At 41.7% G+C, this 25,329-nt stretch overlaps 1 protein-coding gene across 2 annotated transcripts in view; it reads left to right on the forward strand.

Annotated features, from left to right (window-relative positions):
• JMJD1C (jumonji domain containing 1C) overlaps window positions 1-25,329 on the forward strand; it is a 198,287-nt gene that overhangs the window by 61,221 nt on the left and 111,737 nt on the right. For both annotated transcript variants that reach the window (XM_072129490.1, XM_072129489.1), the window contains exon 2: window positions 7,614-7,778. In XM_072129490.1, coding sequence (XP_071985591.1) covers window positions 7,614-7,778 — 165 coding nt within the window. The remainder of the gene's footprint in view (window positions 1-7,613; window positions 7,779-25,329) is intronic.

Consider the following 25,329-nt stretch of genomic DNA (forward strand, 5'->3'; position numbering starts at 1 on the left):
ATATATATATACTGTATATGTATATATATATATATGTATATATATATATATATACTGTATATGTATATATATATATGTATATATATATATATATACTGTATATGTATATATATATATATGTATATATATATATATATACTGTATATGTATATATATATATATATGTATATATATATATATATACTGTATATGTATATATATATATATGTATATATATATATATATACTGTATATGTATATATATATATATATGTATATATATATATATATACTGTATATGTATATATATATATGTATATATATATATATATACTGTATATGTATATATATATATATGTATATATATATATATATACTGTATATGTATATATATATATGTATATATATATATATATACTGTATATGTATATATATATATATGTATATATATATATATATACTGTATATGTATATATATATATATGTATATATATATATATATACTGTATATGTATATATATATATATGTATATATATATATATATATACTGTATATGTATATATATATATATGTATATATATATATACTGTATATGTATATATATATATATGTATATATATATATATATACTGTATATGTATATATATATATATGTATATATATATATACTGTATATGTATATATATATATATGTATATATATATATATATACTGTATATGTATATATATATATATGTATATATATATATACTGTATATGTATATATATATATATGTATATATATATATATATATACTGTATATGTATATATATATATATGTATATATATATATATATACTGTATATGTATATATATATATATGTATATATATATATATATACTGTATATGTATATATATATATATGTATATATATATATATATACTGTATATGTATATATATATATATGTATATATATATATATATACTGTATATGTATATATATATATATGTATATATATATATATATACTGTATATGTATATATATATATATGTATATATATATATATATACTGTATATGTATATATATATATATGTATATATATATATATATACTGTATATGTATATATATATATATGTATATATATATATATATACTGTATATGTATATATATATATATGTATATATATATATATATACTGTATATGTATATATATATATATGTATATATATATATATATACTGTATATGTATATATATATATATGTATATATATATATATATACTGTATATGTATATATATATATATGTATATATATATATATATACTGTATATGTATATATATATATATACTGTATATGTATATATATATATATAATCTGTATATGTATATATATATATATACTGTATATGTATATATATATATATAATATATATGCATATACACACAGTCCCCAGGTTACATACAAGATAGGTTCCTTGGGTTTGTTCTTAAGTTGAATTTGAATCTGTATATTTTATAATTGTAGATCCAGACAAAATTTTATTTTCTAAATTTTTTGCTGTAATTGGACCAAGGATTTCCAATAAAGCTTCATTACAGACACCTTACAGCTGATTATTGCAATCTGGGACTATAGTAACAACCAGAGAGCTTCACCAGGGGTCCGCCTTTAACTAGGGGTCTTCTGTAAGTCGGGTGTCCTTAAAGGAAACCTACCATTTCAACGTCTCCTTCACTTCCTATGTAGGCGGGCGCATGATCGTGCACGCGCAGCGCCGAAGCAGCTTCTGCTATAAACTTTAAATAGTGTTAAAACCGCGATACAGAGGTTAATAACACTAAGGAAAGTAAGCACCGGCACCAGCTCACCCTGAGCTGGTGCTCTGTACTTACCGCTTACACCTACCATTTGAAATGGTAGGTTTCCTTTAAGTAGGGGACCGTCTGTATAGTGGGATTTAATCTTCTACAGTTTTCTTTATGCGGTCACAGGCCTTCGCAGTATGGAGATATATTTTTGTGTTACTGGGATCAGATTCTTTGGAGTGTTTGGAGTGCAGCTGTCTGTGAGCTAGCAGGGCTGTCTGATATTTGCTGGGAGGTATCTGTAGCCTTCATTCAATATTTATTCTCATTGTGTGCTGCGCGCTACAAGACAGGTGGCTCCCGCACCTCATTCATGTGACCGTGGCGAGAAGAAAGCCATATAGTGTTTCACCTCCCATCACCTTCTCCGCCTGCACAATGTCTAATCCATCCAGCGGCCCGGCCGTGTCACAAGCAGATATGGCGTGCTGAAAATTTGTAAGCCGGGATCGCAGAGCGTCATCCGTTTCCTGCAGCGATATTCACACCTTGAAGACTGACTATGCAATGAAGGAAGCCCTGTTTAAGTTTACAATGAGAGAAAGATAGGCTTTACGGTATTATTTATTTTATTTGCTAAAATGTTTTCAGTCTCATCATTAATGGTGAATGGAAACGGGTACATGGGTCCTTTTATGGAACAAAATATTTTCTACTTAGGAATCCTGTAGATGAGTGAGCCAAGAGTATATAGATTACATGTAGGCTATATGAAAGGACATATGAAATGCAGACTGTCAGTCAACATCCTGAGAGGTAGGGGGAGTGTTCTCCTCGTGAATACATTGGACTCATAAACAATGAGTATGTTGTATTCTTTCTTGTAGGTAGGTATGTACGAATAATAAGTGTAAGGTTATTGCAGACGGTTAGTGTTCTCCCCTTGTGAATACATTGGACTCATAAACTATGAGTATGTTGTATTCTTTCTTGTAGGTAGGTATGTATGTATGAATGATGAGTGTAAGGTTATTGCAGACGGTTAGTGTTCTCCCCTTGTGAATACATTGGACTCATAAACTATGAGTATGTTGTATTCTTTCTTGTAGGCAAGTATGAATAATAAGTGTAAGGTTATTGTAGACTGTCAGTCACCTTCCTGAGAGGTAGGGGGAGTGTTCTGCTCGTGAATACATTGGACTCATAAACTATGAGTATGTTGTATTCTTTCTTGTAGGTAGGTATGTACGAATAATAAGTGTAAGGTTATTGCAGACGGTTAGTGTTCTCCCCTTGTGAATACATTGGACTCATAAACTATGAGTATGTTGTATTCTTTCTTGTAGGCAAGTATGAATAATAAGTGTAAGGTTATTGTAGACTGTCAGTCACCTTCCTGAGAGGTAGGGGGAGTGTTCTCCTCGTGAATACATTGGACTCATAAACTATGAGTATGTTGTATTCTTTCTTGTAGGTAGGTATGTACGAATAATAAGTGTAAGGTTATTGCAGACGGTTAGTGTTCTCCCCTTGTGAATACATTGGACTCATAAACTATGAGTATGTTGTATTCTTTCTTGTAGGTAGGTATGTATGTATGAATGATGAGTGTAAGGTTATTGCAGACGGTTAGTGTTCTCCCCTTGTGAATACATTGGACTCATAAACTATGAGTATGTTGTATTCTTTCTTGTAGGCAAGTATGAATAATAAGTGTAAGGTTATTGTAGACTGTCAGTCACCTTCCTGAGAGGTAGGGGGAGTGTTCTGCTCGTGAATACATTGGACTCTGAGCATGTTACACTCTTTCATGTAGGTATGAAGAGGAAATGTAAGTTTTTAAAGACTCCTTTACTATGATTATGTTATATTTTGTAATGAAGTGTAATGGCATTTGGATTGTTCACCTTGTTTGGTAGGAAGGCTGATAAGTGTGTGACTCCTGCCAGGGGCATGGAATATGACAGCGCTAAAATAAGCAACAGGAAATAAAAAATTAACCCTTAATCTGAAAGTGAGATTTAGTGTAAAGTCCAATATAATGTAACAAGTGAAGAAGCCCGGGGCTTTCACACAACACCTAATGCGGCTGTGAAGGTTGATGTGATGGTTTCTCCTTTGTGTAAGCTTCCCCCAGTAGTTATATTTAGGCCGCTCAGACGGATACATCAGGCCCTGTAGTGTCTTTTGTGCAAATGTTGCTTCCAAAATAAAAGATGTTGCCGTATCTTCGGTGGCAGACACAGTCGTGTTAGGTGACACACTGGCAGATGGGGCTAAATTTAGACTTGATTTAAAGAGGAATTTCTTTCCTGTAGAAGGTGAAGACCTTCATAGCCAGAACTGCAGGGAGTATAAATAGCGCGGGCTGGTGGTCTCATAGATGGGGGCTTTATGTCATTGAATATAATACTTCCCTCAGTGCTTATAGGTATGGATCTGGACTGGAAGGAGAAGGAAATCCTTGCGCTTGGAATCCTGTTGTTTTTTTTTTTATTCTAGAAATTAACTGGTTACATTTATAATAAGGAAAAATATCAGACCATCTGCTCCAACCTTGAATCCTTACATGTTAATCTAGAGGAAGACAAACCTCTCTCGTAAGGTGGAGACCTGTTCTCACATATTAAGAAGGGGGGGTTAAATGTTTCCTGATCCAAAATGTATCGGCCCACCTGCAAATACCTGGTTCCCATAACTTCTGTTATTTTAGTTTTCTTAATCATGACATACAGCTACAATTAAACTGGTTGTAATTATCTGATATCCACAGGATAGGGGAATATGCCGCTGAACAGTGAGGGTCTGACTGCTGGGACCCCCAGAAATTGATAATTGATGTAACAGCAGGTCCAGCCGTTCCATGATATTATTTTGCCTTTACCGCAGCTACCTGGTCTTGGTTGCTAGAGTTGAGAGCCTATTGTTCTCCAATATCCTCTTATACTGTAGTATTTCTCTATGTAATATGTATTTGTTCCTCCCGTGAGCAGAATCTGACAGCCTTTGGCTCGCAGTCCAGGACGCTGTCCATGTCAGGATCGTTTCCCACATTGCATGAGAGGCGCATTGTTTAGTGTTTTCGCCATGTGGGTAGAATTGAGGTCATTCCAGCTGACAGTGACAGGTGATTGTCAGGGGATTGCATTCTCCGCTCTCTCCCACAGAACATACCAGCCAAAGTGGGGGAGGAGGAAAGCGCCGCTCTGTGGATACCCTCACAGATGTCTGTGCACATAGCTGGACTAATCATTACCGGGAGTGGGGGGGTGGGGGGTTAATTCCATATTAACAGGAAAAAAATGTTGTCCTTCACATGCTATTTCCAATAGGGGGCGATGTTTAATCATAGCATTGCAACGGTTGAATTCCGCATGTTCTGCTGCGATTTGGGGGCGTATTCTGCACCAGAAATCTTGTATATTCTGCATCTTGCTGCTTTCAGTGGGAATTGGCAGCGTGGTGCATACATGAGGGAGCCACATGTGGACCAGCACCGGCTCGGCCTTTGTGGGTTTTCTATGTAATCTGTGATTTTTAATTTTTATTATTTTTAAATATTTTTTTTCCCCTGTCTGAATTTGCCCTTAAACTAAATATACAATTTTGTAGTAGAGAGTAAATTGATGCACATTCAGCGCCATTGTATATATGTTTTCTGTTCTAGTCCCTGACCCTTCCATGTTCTGGAATAAGATGCGACTTCTCTTCTCATCCGAGGTTTTCCCTTCTATTTAGCTGAGCTATTTTCGGTCTCTGTGCCCAGAGGGACATTTGGCCTGCCTCATACACTCTCGCTAATGCATTCAGTCTCCTCACTAGACAAGCGATACCCAAGGAAACCATTGCTAATTCCTGACATTCCTATTTGGTAATCTGTCTGGATATGGATCATTTTATTTTTGCATTTGAAATCAACACGCCGGGCAACGTCTTACTGCAAAGCAAAGCTCTTTCCTGGCAAACAATGGGCTAATTGGTTTTAATTAAAGCGCCACCGCATGACTTTGTGTTAGACGCACAATGACCCCTGACGTGCCGATTTCAGGTTGCTTGAGGGTCATTTATAATATTACTATTTACTATAATGGAATTATGTGAAGGCGGATGGAATTGCCTATGGTAATGGGTATATTTTACAATGGTGTCAGCTTCTCCTGTCGTTTGGTCTGATGTCTATGGCAGGACACTAGGATTCTATGGTGGGGAGGTTAATGAAAAGCCCATTTTTTTTTTTGTGTAATACTGAATCTCCCAGAATATACATGGTGAGTAGCAAGGCCCAGGAAACCAGTTTATTTCGGAAACTAGGAGGAAAATGCAATATCCAAACACCCCAGCTAGCAATACTTGACGGGCTTCTGAAAGCTTCCATGTTTCTAATATTAAGGAGGGCATGCCAGAATTATCTGAAAAATTGCAGTGAGGTTTTCCAAATCTTGTGTGATTCAAAAGTTCTCAACAAATAAAGTTATAACAAGGACAACTGGGACCATTCCCAGGGATGCACAGATAGTTGACGTGTTGTCCATGGTGCTGAACACAGAGCTGAAGGCGCTGGATCTAATTATTGAACCTTCATGAAAATCTATAACTAATGGAGCTCAAGACAGAGGGTGCGGTCACACGTTGCGTTTAACGCATACGTTTAAAACCACATTGCAAGAGCTGTAGAGAGTTTTGCCTAATTAAAAAGCTGTTAACACTTGCGTTTACAAAACGCAAGCGTTAACATTTGCGTTTTGTAAACGCAAGTGTAAACGGCTGTTTAATTAGGCAAAACTGCAAGTGTAAACGGCTGTTTAATTAGGCAAAACTCTCTACAGCTGTTGCAATGCATTTTTAAACGTATGCGTTAAACGCAACATGTGACCGCACCCAGAAAGCAAATGCAATTGTGGCAATTGATTTCAGAGACCTTTCTGGGTGCGGTCACACGTCGCGTTTACTGCATGCGTTTAAAAAAGCATTGCTACAACTGAAAGGAGATTTGCCTAATTAAACAGTTGTTAACACCTGCGTTTACAAAACGCATGCGTTAACAGCTGTTTAATTAGGCAAATCTCCCTTCAGCTGTAGCCATGCGTTTTTAAACGCATGCAGTAAACGCGACGTGTGACCGCACCCTCAGGGTGAAGACGCACATGGCGCTTTTGGGCCGTTTTTACTAAGTGCGTTTTCAGATCGTTTTGTCCGGTTTTCCGAAATTGCGCAATGAAAAACGGACAAAAACGCATGCGTTTTTAAAAAACTGATGCGTTTTTAACTATCTGAAAACGCTCTTAGTAAAAACGGCCCAAAAACGCCATGTGTGTCTTCACCCTCAGGTTGTCTATTACCTGACAATCATCACTAATCACTATCACCAATTGGGAAAATCTTCCCTTTATCCAATATAGCAGGCATAGCCTTAAGAATGGGGCCCCTTGCCCAATATTTGGGGTATTCATAAATCTCATGTTTCCTTTGTTTCTGGGTGTCTTCTTTTTTAGATCGCTGTCCTAGATAACATGTCGTGGGCCTTTAACCCTTGTGACAAGTTCACTTTATGGCTACAGATGTGTGTTTATAAAGTGCGTGTTTCAAAAGTCGCCCTCGATGGAATCTGTGCCCTTTGTTTCTGTATTCCCTTTCCCTCTGTTACCCCCTGCATAGGGTTTAGATGTCTCACACTGTGAAGGTTTATTTGGACTTAAATGACTTTTTTTCTTACATTTCAAGCGATAAGATTTGTTTCACTGCTTCAGCCATAACTCAAACCACGTGATGCCATTGAAATTGGGTTTCACAAGGCGACTTACTAATGTGTATTTTCTATTTTGTGTCTCTCTATTTTTAGGTATACGTGGAATTTGATGACTTAGAATGGGATAAACGAGAATGGGTGAAGGTGTATGAAGATTTTACAGCCTTTTTTGTGGAGTTCCAGCTGGTCTGGGCGAAGAAGAAAGACCCCAGCCAGGCTCAGGGATCAAAGGTCAAGCAAATCCAGTGGCCTGCTTTGGTGAGTGGGAATTTTAATGACCCTTTCGTTCAGTGTAAATATAACGGTCCTTGTGTGGAATCGCTGCTTATGGGTGTTAGTTTTTTTTCCACGATGGTGGATTTCGATGAATGACGGCTGTTTATGAGCTGCCGTTCATTCACATTGTTTGTGATATAGGTATTTTGGTTTCCCAACTTAAAGGGGTTTTCCCACCAAACAAGTTAGGCCCTGCCCACAAGATAGGGCCTAACTTGCTGGGATAGGGCCTAACTCGCTGATCAGTGGCGGTCACGAGAACGATGGTCCGATGGATCTTGGACCCCGTCTGACCCCCCCCCCCCCCTTTCTTGTGATCTATGATCTATCCTGTAGATGGGGCCTAACTTGTTTGGTTGGAAAACCTCTTTAATGTATATCTCACTGATGAATGCCTTCTATATACGCCATAGATCATGTGTAGATCAGATGCTTTCCAGTCTGATACTGATCATCTATCCTGAGGATAGGAAACTCCTATAGCACAAAGCTGTGCAATATCTCATTTTCTATCGAAAGTTTACTCCAAAAATCTGTGCGCTTCTCTAAATCGTAATGTGACTCGTCTCCTCAGCTATGGGTTGGACTCGCTTTTGTATGATTTGCCCCCAGACTCCTCAGAGGAGGCATTATCAATGCACAGAATAGATCAAGTCAGACATCTGTTCCCAGCATTGGCTTGTCATGTTAATGCAGCTGTATATAGGGAAAGCGTCTCTCAGATCTGAAGCAGGGAAATTATTCCATACTTGCATTTCCAGCATAACATATACACTGTCTGTTTTCACAGCGACACATGTGCAGAGATGCCTCTCCATATTGGCACCATACTTGGTGATGCCTACTGTATGTGAGCCGTCAGGTAGCCAAGGTTTCTGCACGTCCAATATTTCCTCTTCTAATGACAGACTCCATTGAGTCCAGCAAGGCAAGGGGAAAAAAAATTGTCTCCTGTCGAGACATATCTATCAAAATAAGTAGGCAAAGGAGGAGAAAACTGCAGTCAATAAAATATCCTGATCTGAAATGTAGCTGCATTTCAGAAGTTGAATTTGACATTGCTATTGGGTCAGATAGTTGTGCGGTTGTAAAAGAGGAACCTGGATCGATGGAGAAGGAAGGATCCTATATTGTGATATAAAGCCATTATATGTATGGATATTGATTCCTTTAATGGAGGCTGAGCTGAATATATTGAATTGTGAATGTGAACCTATTGAGTGATATATTTATTGTTCTATCTGTCATATCTTGCTAAGCTGCTGCAATCTATAGGTTTCAATTTACAGGTTTCTTGGTAAGCAGAGTGACTCCTGAGAGGACTCGTAGGAGGACACAGAGAGTCCTGATAACTCCACTCACATCCAGTGTCTACACACAGAGGATTCCTGATCATTGTTTCTTTATGAGATCATCAGGGGCCTCACATTTGCTCCTAGGAGTACAGCATATCGACTAGGACCACAAGACCTATCCACCAGGAGTCCTGATGATCACACCCACATGTACAACTAGAACAGATCTGCTCACAGACACTTCTGATAAATCTCGCCCATTGTGTCCGGATGCAGTCATCGGGACCCCCACCTTCTTCATCGGGACCCTGGCATGTCAAACTTTACATCACAGAGTGGGGGTTCCCTCCCATGGTCATATCTTGCTTTTAAATATTACATTAGTACGGTAAATATCTGAAAGCTTCACGTTAAGGAATAATCTTTTACTCTTGTAAATGAAACGCTGCGTGATATAATTTGCAGACATAGGACGTAGCACCATGTCTGTATGACAATACATAAGCAGCAGGCTTCACATCCCCCACCAAACACAGGATAATGGAAAAGTAAGAGTCATTGTGACTTGTCAGGGAAAGCATAGACGGAATGGAAATGAGCAACAAGGACATAATAGTAATTGGCGCTTTCTTATTGTGCCCGGTGGTACATTGGTTCATTAGGAGGCTGCCGCTTGGCACTTCAATTACTGAGCTCCAGTAGTTGGGGCATGGAGAGACGTTGGCCGCTGTAGTGGCACAGCAGGTGCGGGGCTTGAACAGTCAGGCTTTATGTGGCTGTGCCCTATTGCCGGGTATTTTCTGCAGGGCGCCCAGCAGTGGCTCACAATTGGCTTTTAGTAACGTGCTAGGCGCTTGCATCTTATGGAGGTTGTGGGTGAAAGTTTAGCACTGAAGAAACTTCTTGTCTTCTATAATGTTTATAGACCGGACAGATTGTGGTCGTTTCCCCAAGTCTGGTTGCCCTACTTCTAACATCCACATGAGCGTGATGGTAGTAACAAGCCTTAGGTCACATGGCACACTTCTGATCACGTCAGTCATTATGTAGGAATGACCTGAATGTAGTACTGTAGCGGTCCCCTCATTCCACCATTTTTCAGACAGGGACCCCCTAAGACCTCTGTAGGGGTCCTGTAGTATTTGCAACCACAATGTTGGCAGCAGAAAAAAAACTGTGTTTTATATAGCTGCCGCATAACCGCACAACTTGTACTTAAAGGCACAGAAGACTCATCATTGATCTGTACAGCGCTGCAGAATTTGATGGCGCTATAATAATGCTAAAGCATTATTATTATTATTATTGCTCCAATATAACCAGCGTAGTAGATCCTGGATACATTGTGCATACAGAGTTTTCTGTTTTCGAAATTCTGTAATCTAGTTACGTATCCAGCATTATTTACTGTGACCCTTATACTCACCTTTTTTCCTTTCAAAACGTCAATTTTAAGCAAACCTGTCACCAGGAATGCCATTTGTATCTGGAGACAGCATCCAATAGCCTATGCTACGTTGATTTTAAAAATGCCTTCATCGGCATTCTGAGTCATTTCAGTACTTAATAAAACGTTAATTCACATTACCTGGCTTCCTGCCTGCAGCATGTGGGGAGTCTGGGGTATATGGTGGGCAGCTGCAGCCTGTGTGTGCTTGTGTCTCTGTCTCCTCATGCATTAATTTCTCTCCTCCACGCCGTCCCCCTCCCCTGCCTGCTCAATGCACATGACAGGAAGGGGGACAAAGCTGCATGAGTGTGGAGGAGAGGAAGAATGCACCACACGCTGCTGGAAAGCAAATCCCACCATCAAAATCCAGCGTGGATAAACTAGGGACACCTATTCATAGATCCAGACACTGTGATTTTTTTATCCACTGCCTTCTTCCTTCTAAAATCAACTTGTAAAATTCTGCGACTGAGCCTAAAGGGGCTCCTGTGGGTGTTACCAGGGTCCTTCCATATTGCAGCTTCACAGGCTGTTACAGGGGTCTCCCCCTCGCCCCTGCTCCCTCAGCACTTCCCACCTCTTTCTGCCTGATGTAATTTCACTGCACAAGAGGACGTTTCAGCGCACAGTGGGAGGGGAAAGTGCTCCTGCACAGTGTAAGGCTATATTCACACTGCCGTGGCCCGCCCGTACCGTACCGTAGCAGGCAATGGCAGTGTACGGGGAGAGGAGGAGGAGGAGGTGAGCGCAGCTCACCCCTGCCCCTCTCCATATGAAGTAATGGCGCACGGCGCCGTATTACGGGTAAAGTTAGGACAGGTCCTATCTTTTTCCTGGTTACGGAGCGGTACGGTGCCGCACGCATGCTGCACCGTACCGCTCCCATAGGGCGCCGTACGCCCATTGCCGTCTATGGAGGACATATATCGGCGGTATATATGTCCTCCTTACGGTCGTGTGAATGTAGCCTAAGAGTCTGCGATACTACAACATGGAGGGGCTCCTGGAGCCCTTCTGGGTAATTGGCATATTTTAAAAGTTGATTTTAGAAGAAAGGAGGTGATGGATAACAAATACGTATAAGAACAGTCACAGTGCCTGGATCTATAAGTGCACCTACTTTATCATACTGATATTGATGGTAGATTTGGAAGGATCTGGCTCTTTCTTGTTGACAGATGTCACTGTCAGTGTTCCTCATCTTAGCGATCCGATCAGTCCATTATACCTGGAAGTAGTGCAATGTATGGAGCACAAATACAGATATATATAGATAGATATATAGATATAGATATTCTGAGATAAATAAGGGCAGCAGTGCTGTAGGGATGATGGATGACAGGACTACTGATTTCTGGTTTGGTTCCTCACTACTAATGAATACTTTCCGTTCGAGAACCCCGATCTGTTGTGATAGTTAATCTTTAACCGGCACTATTGTGTTTCAGCACTATTGACATCATTCCAGTGTATATATGTAATTGTCTAAATGAGCTCTTGTCATTAGCATTACACTGGGCGGAGATCAGGGCCAAGGCCCTTTTGTCTTCACGCTCCATTTGTCAAGTAGTCATCTGATGTGAGGCCATTACCTGGGAGCTTGGGTTTTCATGGAGCTTGGGGAAAAAGTTTTTCCAGCTTTTCCTGTCGAAAATGTCATATTGGTTTCTCTAGTGTATCCCATTCTCATACTGCAGTCAGTCCGATGATCAGCTGATTGTCCTGCTGCTTTATAGATCCATCACCGGTTACTAGTCTGTTCATTCGTCATGTCCACTACGATAATTACACCCCCGTCATTCTTACTAATGACAGTCCCCCGGACCAGGACCTCCAGGCGCGATATATTTTGTTTTTTAATTTTTTTTTACCTTGATATTTCTCTTTATCGTTTGATTCTCAGCAATGAAAGCGGAGGAAGCTTCCTACAACTCTGCAGATGTGGGTGAAAGAAGTTTTTTTTCCTTTTGTTAGAAATATAAAGGCTCTACAATGGAGTAGGAAATGGTATTATAATAGGGAATGTGCCGGCAATAGTACGGCACGAAAAGGACCTTGGCTCGTATTATGTATCCGCAGAGATGTAGGCTTTCTATGGATGCGGTTGCTTTGGAAACCTGCATTGCATATTTCGAGCTCTATCCACAGCATAAGAGGACCCGTCACTTCCCCTGACATAGCGGATTTAGAAAATACTTGTAATCTTCATGAAAGAACAATTCTTAGAATTCTTGTTTTCTGCTGTTCCTCTGTAATTCCTCTGAGTAAATTGTCGGATGATTGTGCCCCAACACAGTGACGGATGAAAGTTGACAGATCACCTTTAAGAGGACAGTGCAGATACATAAACACACTATATAGTAAGATTGTGCTACCCCCAGAGAGCACCAAAGTGCACAGGACACCCAAACAGAACCATCAGTGTGAATTTTGGGCAGTTCCTTCCCATGATCCATCCTGTATATAATCTATTGACAGCCGGTGATAAACCAATCCCACAATCCAGTGTCAGAGAGGGATGTGTTTGTAGGGAGCAGTCTCTCTTGTAGTTTACCCACTTGGTTAATAATTGAGCTTGGCCATCTGTTGTACACACTCTGTCCTGATCCGAGCTGTCATGTCATTGATTTGTAGATAGATTTCAAGTGAAAATAAAATTTGGGTCAACAGTAGAAAGGGAAAAAAATTTTTTCCACTAGCAAACACTATCCAGATTTCCATGGTAATCTGGTTATGTATCACTACCATGTCCTACTAGATGTAGTAGAGGCATAGATTAAGTATTTTACTGTAGACTCGCTGATGCTTATATTGCATAGAAGATTGTCCCAGGGCGATCCCTTTAAATATATATATTTGACTCCAAAAGTTTTAGGGTGATGCCACACTAGGCGTTTTTGGTCTGTTTTAGAGCATGTCCATTTTCCCCAATTATCTTAATAGATTAACAGGTCCTAAGCAGCAAAATGCATGCTAAACGGTCAAAACGGATGCGTTTTAAAAATGCGTGCATTTTTAAACTGACTGAAAATGCATACTCTAAAACGGACCAAAAACACCCAGTGTGGCATCACCCTTGGACTTTGGAGTCAAAGGGACCTGCTTGGGACATATATTATATATATATATAAATATAAATGTTACAAGCAGGTCCCTTTGACTCCAAAGCCTAAAAGTTTTGAAGTCAAATTGTTACCTGAGTTTATGGAACGGTAAGTTTTGTAACACAAGGGTAGCAGTTACGCCATGGGGGTAGCAGTTACGCCATGGGGGTAGCAGTTACGCCATGGGGGTAGCAGTTACGCCATGGGGGTAGCAGTTACGCCATGGGGGTAGCAGTTACGCCATGGGGGTAGCAGTTACGCCATGGGGGTAGCAGTTACGCCATGGGGGTAGCAGTTACGCCATGGGGGTAGCAGTTACGCCATGGGGGTAGCAGTTACGCCATGGGGGTAGCAGTTACGCCATGGGGGTAGCAGTTACGCCATAGGGGTAGCAGTTACATGTAGTTGTAATTCCGCTTATAAAGTTCTCTGTAACTTTGAATGTTGTTTTGCTTCTCGAGTCAGAAACTGGAAGATCTCCATGCCAAATCAGTTTGCATCAGCAGCTGTGAGGAGACGTGAATAATGGATGAGCTCAAGCACTCCTTTTCCAGGCATTCGCTCAATTATTTTTTAGTGATAACCAATGGGAGATGAAGTTTGGGAAAATTATTGCGATTACCAATCGTATCATTAGAGTCGCGGCAAACGTGTGCGGTCAAACCCCATAAATTGACAAATGGTTCCTGGAGGGGTGTGTTCACTCCTACTGCCCAATCCGTACTAAATGTAGACATGAATTCACCCTTTTCGACAAAAGGAATGGTAACACCTTAGTGTCGATTTTATCCTTAAAATTTTAGGAGGAATAACGGAGGAATGGCACGGTGTAATGTAAGAAGAAAATATACTGTAATTAGGATTATTATTTATTGATTCAGAGATGTCAGAAGTGCAGACAGGTCATTTTATTATGTATTGTCCTTGAAGGGAATCTGTCACCCTAGTTTTACCCCAATAAACTAGCAGCGCCATCAGGTAGGATATAAAATGTCTTTAATATAAATGTATTAAATAAAATCTTCCCCAAAGTCATGTGAAAATGAACAGGTAAAAGTCATATATTTGGAGGAGTCAAGTTTAGAAGCTGCAGGGGCTGCGTCACTTTGGTTTTGGCGTCATATTAAAGAGAAGAATCTTATCTTGCAGGTGGCATCAGAGTCTTGGTTCTTGAGCCACAGAACAGGAGATGAGGACAGTTATGGAGATGAGCAGGAATTGGATATTTATTATCATCTCCCATTTACTTCTCTGCCTTTGTCTATGTATTTTAAAGCATTGCAGAGTTATCCCTAGCCCCTAGCAGGGTCAGTAATGGATCTCCTCCCACATCTTGCCCCTGACCTTCCCTGTCCTTCCCCCCCACCCCTATAATATGATTTCGTACCTATCCTCCATTGCATTCCTATGTGTGTGTGTGCCAGGAGCTGTATGGTCACTTACGACACAAAGGGTGAGAACATGGAAATTTTGAAGTAGTATAAGAGCTTTTGGAGTGGTTGTTTAAACATACTTCAACAGGCAATGGCCTGCCTAGAATATTGCTTTCCATAACGGTATGAAGTCACTCATCTTCCAGGAGAACAATTTCTCATCTGCTTCCTACAGGGGGGAGAGCAGGACATGGACCTGCAGCTTCTAAACACTTGTAAATACCTGTAGTGGCCATAAAGATTAGACCATTGTAGGCCATATTGTTTTGTTCTTAGGGGAGATAGGCCACCAACTAGTGTCCAGTGGCATCCATAGCCAGGTGTGCATGTGCCTGCAGGGGAGGCAGGGAGAATACTGTTATTTCTGTAGGTGTCACTACTATGTTATAGTGCAGTGATGGTGAACCTTTTACTGCTCCAACCAAAACCCACTTACTTACCATAACGTGCCTAGATGGCACTTTACACACTACAGGGACAATACACACAGTGACGTCACTCCACAGGGACAATACACGCGGTGACGTCGCTCCACAGGGATAACACACGCGGTGACGTCGCTCCGTGGGGACGGCGCACGCGGTAACGTCACTCCGCGGGGTCAAGGCACGCGGGGACGTCGCTCCGCGGGGACGGCGCACGCGGTGACGCCCCTCTTCAGGGACAATACAAACGGTGACGTCACTCCGTAGGGACAATACACGCGGTGACGTCACTCCGTAGGGACAATACACGCGGTGACGCCCCTCTTCAGGGACAATACAAACGGTGACGTCACTCCGTAGGGACAATACACGCGGTGACGTCACTCCGTAGGGACAATACACGCGGTGACGTCACTCCGTAGGGACAATACACATGGTGCACGTAGCGACGTCACCTATGCTCTTTAAGGCATGTTATATACTCCGAGCTAAACTTGCTTATTGTGTCTACCCTCTTATTGGCGGGTCTCTGTGGTTGACACTGAGACTATTTAGATTTCTGCTATAGTTCATTTTGTAGCCATTCTATAGATCGCCCATGGATTTATTTTTTAATGTTCTATGTTTTTTTTCCCCCCAGGTTTATTTTGTAGGGAGGGCGGAATTTAAAGCTTTTCCATTCCACATGCTGCAAAGTAATCATCGTCCTTGTTCTGAATCAACAAATCAGTTTGACACATTGTGGATGATGTGGCTTCAGCGAAGCTCTGAGGTCATTATCCAAACCGAGAAATTCTGCCCAGACAGCTCTGCCCTTGTGTGAATCATGCCGCTTCCCCAGCCAAGATTTTCTGAATCTGAAGTCTGGGAGGCCAAGGCTCTGCAGTTTCGACATCTTGGTGCAGGATTTTCTATGTGGAAGCAGCGTGGTACTCAGTGCTGTGTAAACAGACTACTGCTGCTATTGTATTTATTTAGGCTGAACCAGTCAATCTCTGTGTCACTTTATTAAACAAACCGTATTCCGGAGGCTGGATTTTTTGTTAATATTTGTTGGAAAAGCACTACAATGATCCTACTCTTAAAGGAATAGTAAACTTAAAAAAAGAGGAGGCGATTATATAGTTGTCCTTTGTGTTTGGATCAGGCTATGGACTGGCAAACACAGTCTCGCAGAGGTTAATCTGTTCCACTGTTGGCCTACAAGATGGGTAAAGCTCAGTGAAGTGTAAAGGTTAAATGGTCACTGACCTTCAACTAAACTTTGCATAAATCAATAGCGCAAGTGACCACAAGAAACTTTGTAATATTTATCAGCTCTCATTGTGGCTCTTATCCCCGGTCTGAGCAAGACAGACAGAAGGTCACTGAGAAATCAGGTTATATAGAAGTCTACGGAGTGGGTAGGGGGAATCGGTGAGTCACAGGAGCTATGTCTCCATACAACAGCCTTCAGACCGCATTGAATTCACACTCTGAGAGTAAGATCCTCATTTGAATACATCAGACTTCTTTATTGTTTGTTGAAATGTGCGCGTGGTAAAGTGACATTCACGTTTTGTCCCACGGGGAGGCTCCTGCTGCAGCTGGTTGTCTTACGATCTGTCACACGGCAGGGAAGGGGATGTGGACATTTGGAAGATTTCTTTGTATTTTTCTCAGTCTTATCTATTACATGAGACAAAAAAAGGACAAAAGAGTGTATGACCGAAGGAATCACCAATATATTTAGTATCATTCAAATTTTTTTGTATTACAGGCTATCGCTCTTTGGTAGGGTGTGAAATATGCCTTCAAGAATACCCTCTTCTAAGCGAAACGTCACCCGTTTAACTATAGAAAATGTCTTCCAAAGTCCTGTGAAAATGAACAGAAGAGAGTCACATTTGCCTGAGATGAGTTAGTTTAGAGGCTGGAGGGGTAGTTTCATTCAGACGTCTATCTATGCTGATATAGAACCTAGAAACACGGTGCTGGTAGCATATTAAAGATAAGAATCTTATCTTTCAGATCGCAGCAGACCTTTGATTTTGTGAGCTGCATACCAAAGATGCAGGCAGGTAAAGAAAAAAACTGGAAAAATTAGATTTTTATCTGCACCTCGTGTTTCCAACTATGTCTGTAACTGCCTGTGTCTCCGGTTTTGTAGCTTGAGGAATATCGATCCTGATGCAGTCTGAAAGATGAAATTCTTATCTTTAATATGACACCGTAAGCAGGTTTGTAGTTGCTATAGAAGTAAATTTAGGGGCATCCAAAATAATGGGGCACATTTACTTAACCGTCCCGTTGCGATCCCCGGGGTGCGTTGCCAACAAGGATTCAGCGCTGCCGCGATTCACGAAGATCGTGCGTACAAATTTCCTGCATGTGTGGCGCTTCCCCCGCTGAGGTCCGCTGGAGTTCACCTTCTTCTTCCCGGTGCATGTAAGTGCTTGACTTGTTTGTCCGAATCCATCGGACAAACAAGTCCCCACCGATTTGTGTCGCATGAAAGCCGACGCGATTGCGCCAAAATCCGATCGCGTGCCCCAAAAAAACCTTTTAAATCCCTGTCCCAGCGGCGCAAAACGGAAATCGTCGGGATGTCCGTCAAAAGTGCGGTCCGCGGGACCCTTAGTAAATGAGCCCCAATGAGTCTAAACTTTTCTCGTCTCTGGACAAATTTTTGTTTTCTTAATAAGTAAATAAGAGGTTTCAGATAAGAGTGAATTCTGAAAAAAAATGTCATACCCTTCCTGTGGGGGCTGGTAGTTTAAGGGGGTAAAATCTGGTGACAGGTTCTCTTTAAAAAGAACTTCTTAAAAATCCGGAGTAAAAGTGATGTTAAATGTCACATACAGGTTGTATAATAACCCGCAGCGTAATAATATGGTCCGACGATAAGCTTTTATGGCCACAGTCCCCGGTGGTAAATGCATTTTATGTTTGCTTAGATCTGCTATTGTATATAAATGGGACTCGGACAGATGTCACCGCCAGCCGTGTCCCTTAGAGATGATGGTCATAGATGCACATACAAGTTGGCGGGGTCTGTCTGATGAGCCATGAAATAATAATCTGCATGACAGCAATATGTTGTCCCTATATATGGAGTGCAGATGGAGGCCGTCCTATATTCATCTTGTGGTTGGCTTATAGCTGGGCTGTGATAGTTCCCTATGGCAACCAATCAGAGCGCAGCTTCAGTTCAGCTGTGGGAAGTTGAAAGCACAGTTCTGATTGGTTCCTACAGGCAACTATGACAGTTCTACTCTTAGACTCCCTTGATAAATCCCCCCCTTGGTCCCTACCATATCCGCTGTAGCTCAGGTTAATGTATGGATGGTCTTGGCGTGGTTTGTATTTCAGCCTTAGTACCTGTAGTCTCCGTTGCTTTAGAGGTTAATTGCCTGTGGTGAAGGACATAGAAGGGGGTCATGTATTGACCGTCTGCGCCGCATCCACCACTGCACGGTGCGAATACCAATCACAATGGATTGATGAAACCGGCTTACAGAAAGCAATTTCCATTCCTAATGTTCACAGGCCGCGTATTGTACAACCTGGTGAATGATGGGAGTCAGGCACTCATTATACTCCGGGAGGACAATAAGTATTGTTTACTGTCAGCTCCGTCCGCTGTGCCCTACTACTAGCAAATGTGATGAGAACCATGAAACCCTGCTTACTTTTACTGATCTCCAGCCTATGTGGTATAATGCCCGTGGGATTACGTCTGTGGACATACCCTTTAACGCAAGGAAAATTCCCAACATGCAATTATGCATTGCTGAAGAATAGTCTTGGGGTCCTTTGACGTGGGCCGACTGGTAGGGGAGTGAGAACAGATGTTGTCAGGAACATTAGTTGATTGCCCATTTGTTTGCTGAATTTCCATCATGTGATGATCATTACGTTATTGTTCATCCCTATAGCATTTGTGAAAGGAAGTCTTCTAGTAGTTGTGACCGTACAAAGCCGTATACTGTGTAAGTTATTGGCCCTGGAGATTGGTGTAGCCATACCTTTGTGTGTTAGTAAGAGCAGAACCGTGAAAAATTGATCTATTGTTCCAGGATTTTATCTGGACTACTCACACTGGAGGAGTCTCCTCACATTGGACTGTGCCGTAGCCCCTCCACTGTGCTGTAATATGCAACCAGAAGCCTGCTCCAGCAGTTACAGAGAGCAGAGTGGAGGGGATATGCTGTGAGATATGCAGTGAGATCCCTGCACACCATCTAGAGGACATCTAGTGTTGTATACCAAACTCCCTTTAAGCATGTCACCAGCACAGAGAGGAGAGGGTGACAACCCTTATAAACAACAATATGCTCCCCATCACCTCCACTCTGCTTATACCCAAGCAGAAGCCTTTTACAGCTCTTACTCGGTGCAGAGGAGAAGCGCTGTGCTCTGAGGTCTCAAACACAAAACAAACCAGTTGTACTAGAGTCCATTGGACAAGCCCCTTCTGGAAAATTGTAAGGCGAGGAGTATCCATGTCCAACAGGATGACTAGGCCGGCCTGACGTCATACATCTGTGTGCATTGTGTCTGCGGTCTGGTGTAGGAGGGTGTCAGGGAGGTGTGTATGTATTTGTGGGATGCATTAAAGCTGTAGACTCTGTGTTTTTTTTTTTTTAAGATATCCTAAATGTTCTTGGAGTATAGTGTAGAGATATTTGGGATCCCTCCACAAAGAGAATGCATACTATTGTATAGCCTGGTCCAAATGGTTTCATAAAATGTTACCAGTGAAACATGGGCTCTCTTGTAGAATCGATTTTGATATGGTTTAAAGAGAATCTGTCACTGCATTTTAATACAGCTGGTGGCAGTAACCCCTTGTTTTGGCTAAAAATCGTTTCCTCTACATCCCCATAAATCAACTTTATCTTGTATTACCTGGCATCAGTGTCCGTCTCGGCTGGCCCTTCCTATCTATACCTCCCCATGTCCCATGCCTGTTCTCAACATGTCATGTGATGTCCTTTACCCATTACATTAGCAACATCTACCCCATGTGTATATCTGATCACATGGCAGTATTCTGGCTACTCCATGCTCCAGTAGCCTGTTGTGATCCACCTACCAATCTATCTTCAGTGCGCAGCACATCGTAGCTGTGCACACTCGTCCGCAAACCCGGGTTCTGCACATGCGCAGGCTGGTGGCTGCACAGTCTTTGCTCCGGAGCTCGAGCTACTGCACATGCGCAGAACCTGGCTTTGCAGACAAGTGCGCGCAGCTACGAGGACCTGTACACTGAAGATGCATTGGTAGGCAGATCACAAGTGGCTACTGGGGCGTGGAGTAGCTGTGCTGTGTACCCTCTGCTCCGGCTACTCCACACCCCAGTAGCCTCCATTAGAAAATTTGCGTATTATGGAAACTAAAAGATTTCGGGGACTAAAGGATTTGCCATAACAAGGGCTATCCTACTATAGATTACATGAACTTAATAGGTTTCCTTAATAATATAAGGGCTCTTTAATCCTATATTAAGGTCAGTACGAATAGCAGTAGACCTATGGATAAGACACCGTACGATCTGTACAGAGATGGTATCATTGTTTCTCTGTAATTTCTTCCCAGAACTAGAAAAAAAATTCCATTATTCCACAGCAATCTTTGGAGTCATCCTCCGAGAAATCACAAATGTTTATAAAATAACCAAGTGGAAGTACACAGCGGTAAAGAAAAGTTAGGACAAATGGAACAGTCGAGACTTCACACTATCGCTCAATTCATTGTGTCTGGCGAGCCGGGGATTTTTCTTTTCTGTATCCAGGTGACCATGAAATGAAGCAGTGACACTGAAAATTGTGTTATGTCTGTATTGAAGGATTACTGTGACTCACCCTGCGTGATGAGCCTTGGAGAGAGAGAGCGTTTTATAAAAGAGCAAAGGATAACCCCTTTTTATGAATCATACTTTTCATTAACTTCTGCTTAACCATCGGAGTTCCAGAGAGCTGTCGCAACATGGGAGTGGAGCCTCTCCAAATGTTGGTTTAAAGGGACTCTGTCACCAGGGACCTCATTTTCACTAAAGACAGGTTGCAGCAGCCCATTACACCTTTATTGCAAATATACCTTTATGTCTTCTCTAAGCATTTGCATTACAATATAATGGTATGTTTATCTTATCTGGCTTCCCGGCAGTCGGTTTTGGTTTGCATTCGTTTAAAAAACAACACGTGACGTGTGTGTGGCTCACTCCTCAGCTCTCAGCCTCCACCTTTTGTGCTCCTTCACCGAAACAGAGCTCACTGTGTGGTTAGATGACATCAGCGGGGGAGGGAGGAGCTTACAGGAGGACAAAAGTGGGGGCTGAGAGCTGAGGAGTGAGCAGCACAGACAGGTCACATGTTGTTTTTCTGAAATGCAACTTGTATTTAGTGAAAATGGGGTCCCTGGTGACATGTTCTCTAGATAGATGAGATCAAATTATTATGTTTGTTGTATTTGTTCTCATGAGCCAAACATTGGATTTAGCATGAATAGTTATTACCAAGAATATGCTGGATGAATGGCTGATCTTGCCGAAGATTATAGGATCCCATATTTCAGAAAAATATATTTTTACTTGGTCTTTCACAGATGTGAGCTGTACCGTTGTTGTAATGCTGCTAAGGCTTTCTGTGGGAGTGATGACCCAGTAAGGGACCATAGTTCTTGAGATTCCTACTTCTTTTTTTTTACCTGCCCCATACACTCGGTGGTTTGTAGGGAAATCTGAGCAATTGTAATCCCTTCCCAGGCCTAACTGCACATCATAGGACCTAGGGTTGGATGTGCTATGTATACATCTACATACATCAGGACCCAGAGTGCATTTGTGGTGAATATATAAACCATACACGCATGTCTGGATCCTGCATAATATATGCTGTTAATGTAAAGTCTTCACATGTTTACATTCACCCTCCAGAGTCTCCGAAAAGGTTGGCTGGTGTACATGAGATGACCTATTTCCAATCATGGACCCTACAATTGTCGTCTAATACCGAGACAATGGAAAAAGCTATGATTTGTTGGATCAAGTCTAGAATATGCTGTAAAATGTACCTAAAAAGAACAAATGGCCGTATGGAAATATGTAACTTGTTTGCTCTCAGTGCTAAGACGTATCAAACTAAAAAAACCCATAATAAAGACCACTGGTCGGGTCCCCAGAGAATGGTCCTGCCTTCTGCCGTGTTACTGTGTTTTCTATGTTTCCACTAACACTTAGCAGCTCTTCAATGATTTATGCACATAAACATCTATTGGGTCCCCTGTGACCTGCTTAATCCTTGTCTAAACAAAACCCACTTTCTTCCTCCTCCTCCTCCTATATGGGAAGTGACCTATATTGATCTGTTATCCGCCTGCTGCATTGTTTTCTCCCATCACCTGGTTTTCAGCTCTCAAAACACACAAGGGGCTTTACTGCATTTAGGATAATCGGTCAATGACATTGCACAGTGCAGGGGAGGTATACATTTTCCATACAGCTGATCTGCCAGGGGTGGCCAGGTCAGACCCCCTACAATTTATTTTAAGGACCTTTTCAGAACCCCTTGATATGACTGGTCCATTCTTAGAAGAATAATGAAGGGGGATCCTCAGCTATCCAAATGCTGTAATACAGAGTTGTGAAGCTAGAACCCGCGCTTATACAATGGCGTAGCATCCACCAGGCACTCGCTACCTCTGTTTTCTCATCCGAGACGGAGGTTGAATAGGGTCATTTTTCTTAACTACTGGGGCCATTAGTTGTCGGCTTGGTGTGTTTTGCTTTGAGGGTGTTTCCGTCCTATACTTTGTTCTTCGTAGTCATTATCTTCAGTCATTTTTTTTTTTTTTTTAAAGGAATTTCCTGTGCTCTCTACATATCCGCGAGATATTCTTTCACAATGGCTAATCTGAGTATAACTTTCCCTTTTTGGAGGTGTTCCCTGTAATGTCGTGTTCTGTATTATCTCAGCCTGGTGTAACATGGGTGCACTTTGACCGCAAGCCATTGTCACCACGAGGGCAGTCACATCGGGCGTTAAACTTGTCTTTTCTGGTTTCCTATCTGAGTTTTGTGTTCTGTTGTATTTCTTTCCAGTTTATAGGCTCATGTAGAAGCTAGAATCCTTCATAGAGGCACTAGGAGCCTGAATGTCTCCATGAAGCTGTATTTATGGCGCTATACAACCTCCGGGAATCCATGTTTTAGAGCATTGATTAAATCTTTCATGTTTCCCTGTGTCAGGCTAACAGAATAACTAAAAATAGTGACGTTTTCCTTGAAATGACATAATGTTCGCTGGTTGTGGGCCAAATACTTGTTCATTTGAGGTTATTCCTGCTGTAACCCTCCCTTCGCACTGCAAAAGTATTTGTCATTTTGGATTTCAACCATATTGAAACCCATGTTGGATTTTGCCATATTCCGTTAGTGGAGTTATAGGGAATCTGTCAGCAGTGTTGACCATACAAAGTTGCAGACAGTATCGGGCATTGGCCCTGGAGAGCTGTGTAACCATATCTTTGTGTATGTTGACAGGACTGTGAAGAGTGAACCTGTCATCCAACTCTGCGGCTCTTGCAAGGCTCTGGGCATGGCTTGCAACCCCAAGCTTTCTGCGTAACAGCCCCTCCCCTCTGCCAGGAGGAGGATCTTGGTTAGATCCTTACAGCAGTCACTCAGAGCAGAGGGGAGGGTCTGTGGAACAGTTCATTGTAAAGAGGGGAAACCTCTTCAGGCTGAAAGACCCGCCCAGAGCACTTGCAGAAGCTACAAATCTACATAACTTTTCACAGTCCTGCTGCTACTTACTACAAACACAAAGTCATGGGTACACATCACAACAGGGCCTATACTTATCAATGTCTGCAATTTATTATGGCCAAAACATAACAAGTTGGAAAATTTGATGGTAACTGCAGATGTCTGATCCCTATCCACAAAAGAACCCGGCCCGAAATCCACAGGATATCCACCTGTAATAGATGCCGAGGATTTCTCATGTAACATAGAGGCTACTGGGGATATACAATGATGTCTGTAAATGTGACCTATATAGGCAGCAATGTATAAATAGTACTATATAGAAGAGCCGTAGACATTATCTACCCCTTTTAATTTCTGTGTGGAATGAACAATGCACTCGGGGGATGTGGGTTGCGGCGCGGAGATCTGTCAAACCAGTTGGGGAGGAGGAGTGTAATAAATTACCAGCCTGGGGGTGGACATGAGTAATATCTGTGTGTGGCTCTGAGAGATCTGAAGTATTGGATGACTAACTCCAGGTAACAACAATCCTGGTTATGAATTCCTCCTCTAGTCGTCTTGTTTTTAGGTTTTTGACCGTGGATTGTTTGTTTTTCTTTTTCCCCCTATGAAAAACTTTGTTGGTGAGTAAAATGTTGCTGTATGAGGATCCCGGGTGAAGGCGAGGACTGGTATTGTAGGACGGATGACCTTATTACTGCTTTGTATTCATGGCGGGTGAGGCAGGGGATAATGCAGTCTGTCTGCCGGGCCCGGCCTGCTCTTTTGATTCTGGCAGAGCTTCTCGCCATGAATCAGATTTAATGGTACAGAGAGAATACTGCATGCTGAGGGGAATGGGAAGCCGCGTCTCCCGCATCTGCTCGAGTCAGCAGCCAATGGATTGTAGCGCAGCCCTCTGCTGTCAGAACAGTCTGGGAAGGTTACTTAAGGGTGCAATGAGTCAAGTCCATGATCCCGACACCAGTCATTAGGCGATGACTTGTCGGGTGATGTCAGACGGTGTAAACCTAAGCTGGAGTCATTTCACTTTCTACACGTCCATTACAAAATGGGGAGAGACGACGGAATGTA

The sequence above is a fragment of the Engystomops pustulosus genome, chromosome 11 (genome assembly GCF_040894005.1).
Source record: "Engystomops pustulosus chromosome 11, aEngPut4.maternal, whole genome shotgun sequence".
Lineage (NCBI taxonomy): Eukaryota > Metazoa > Chordata > Amphibia > Anura > Leptodactylidae > Engystomops > Engystomops pustulosus.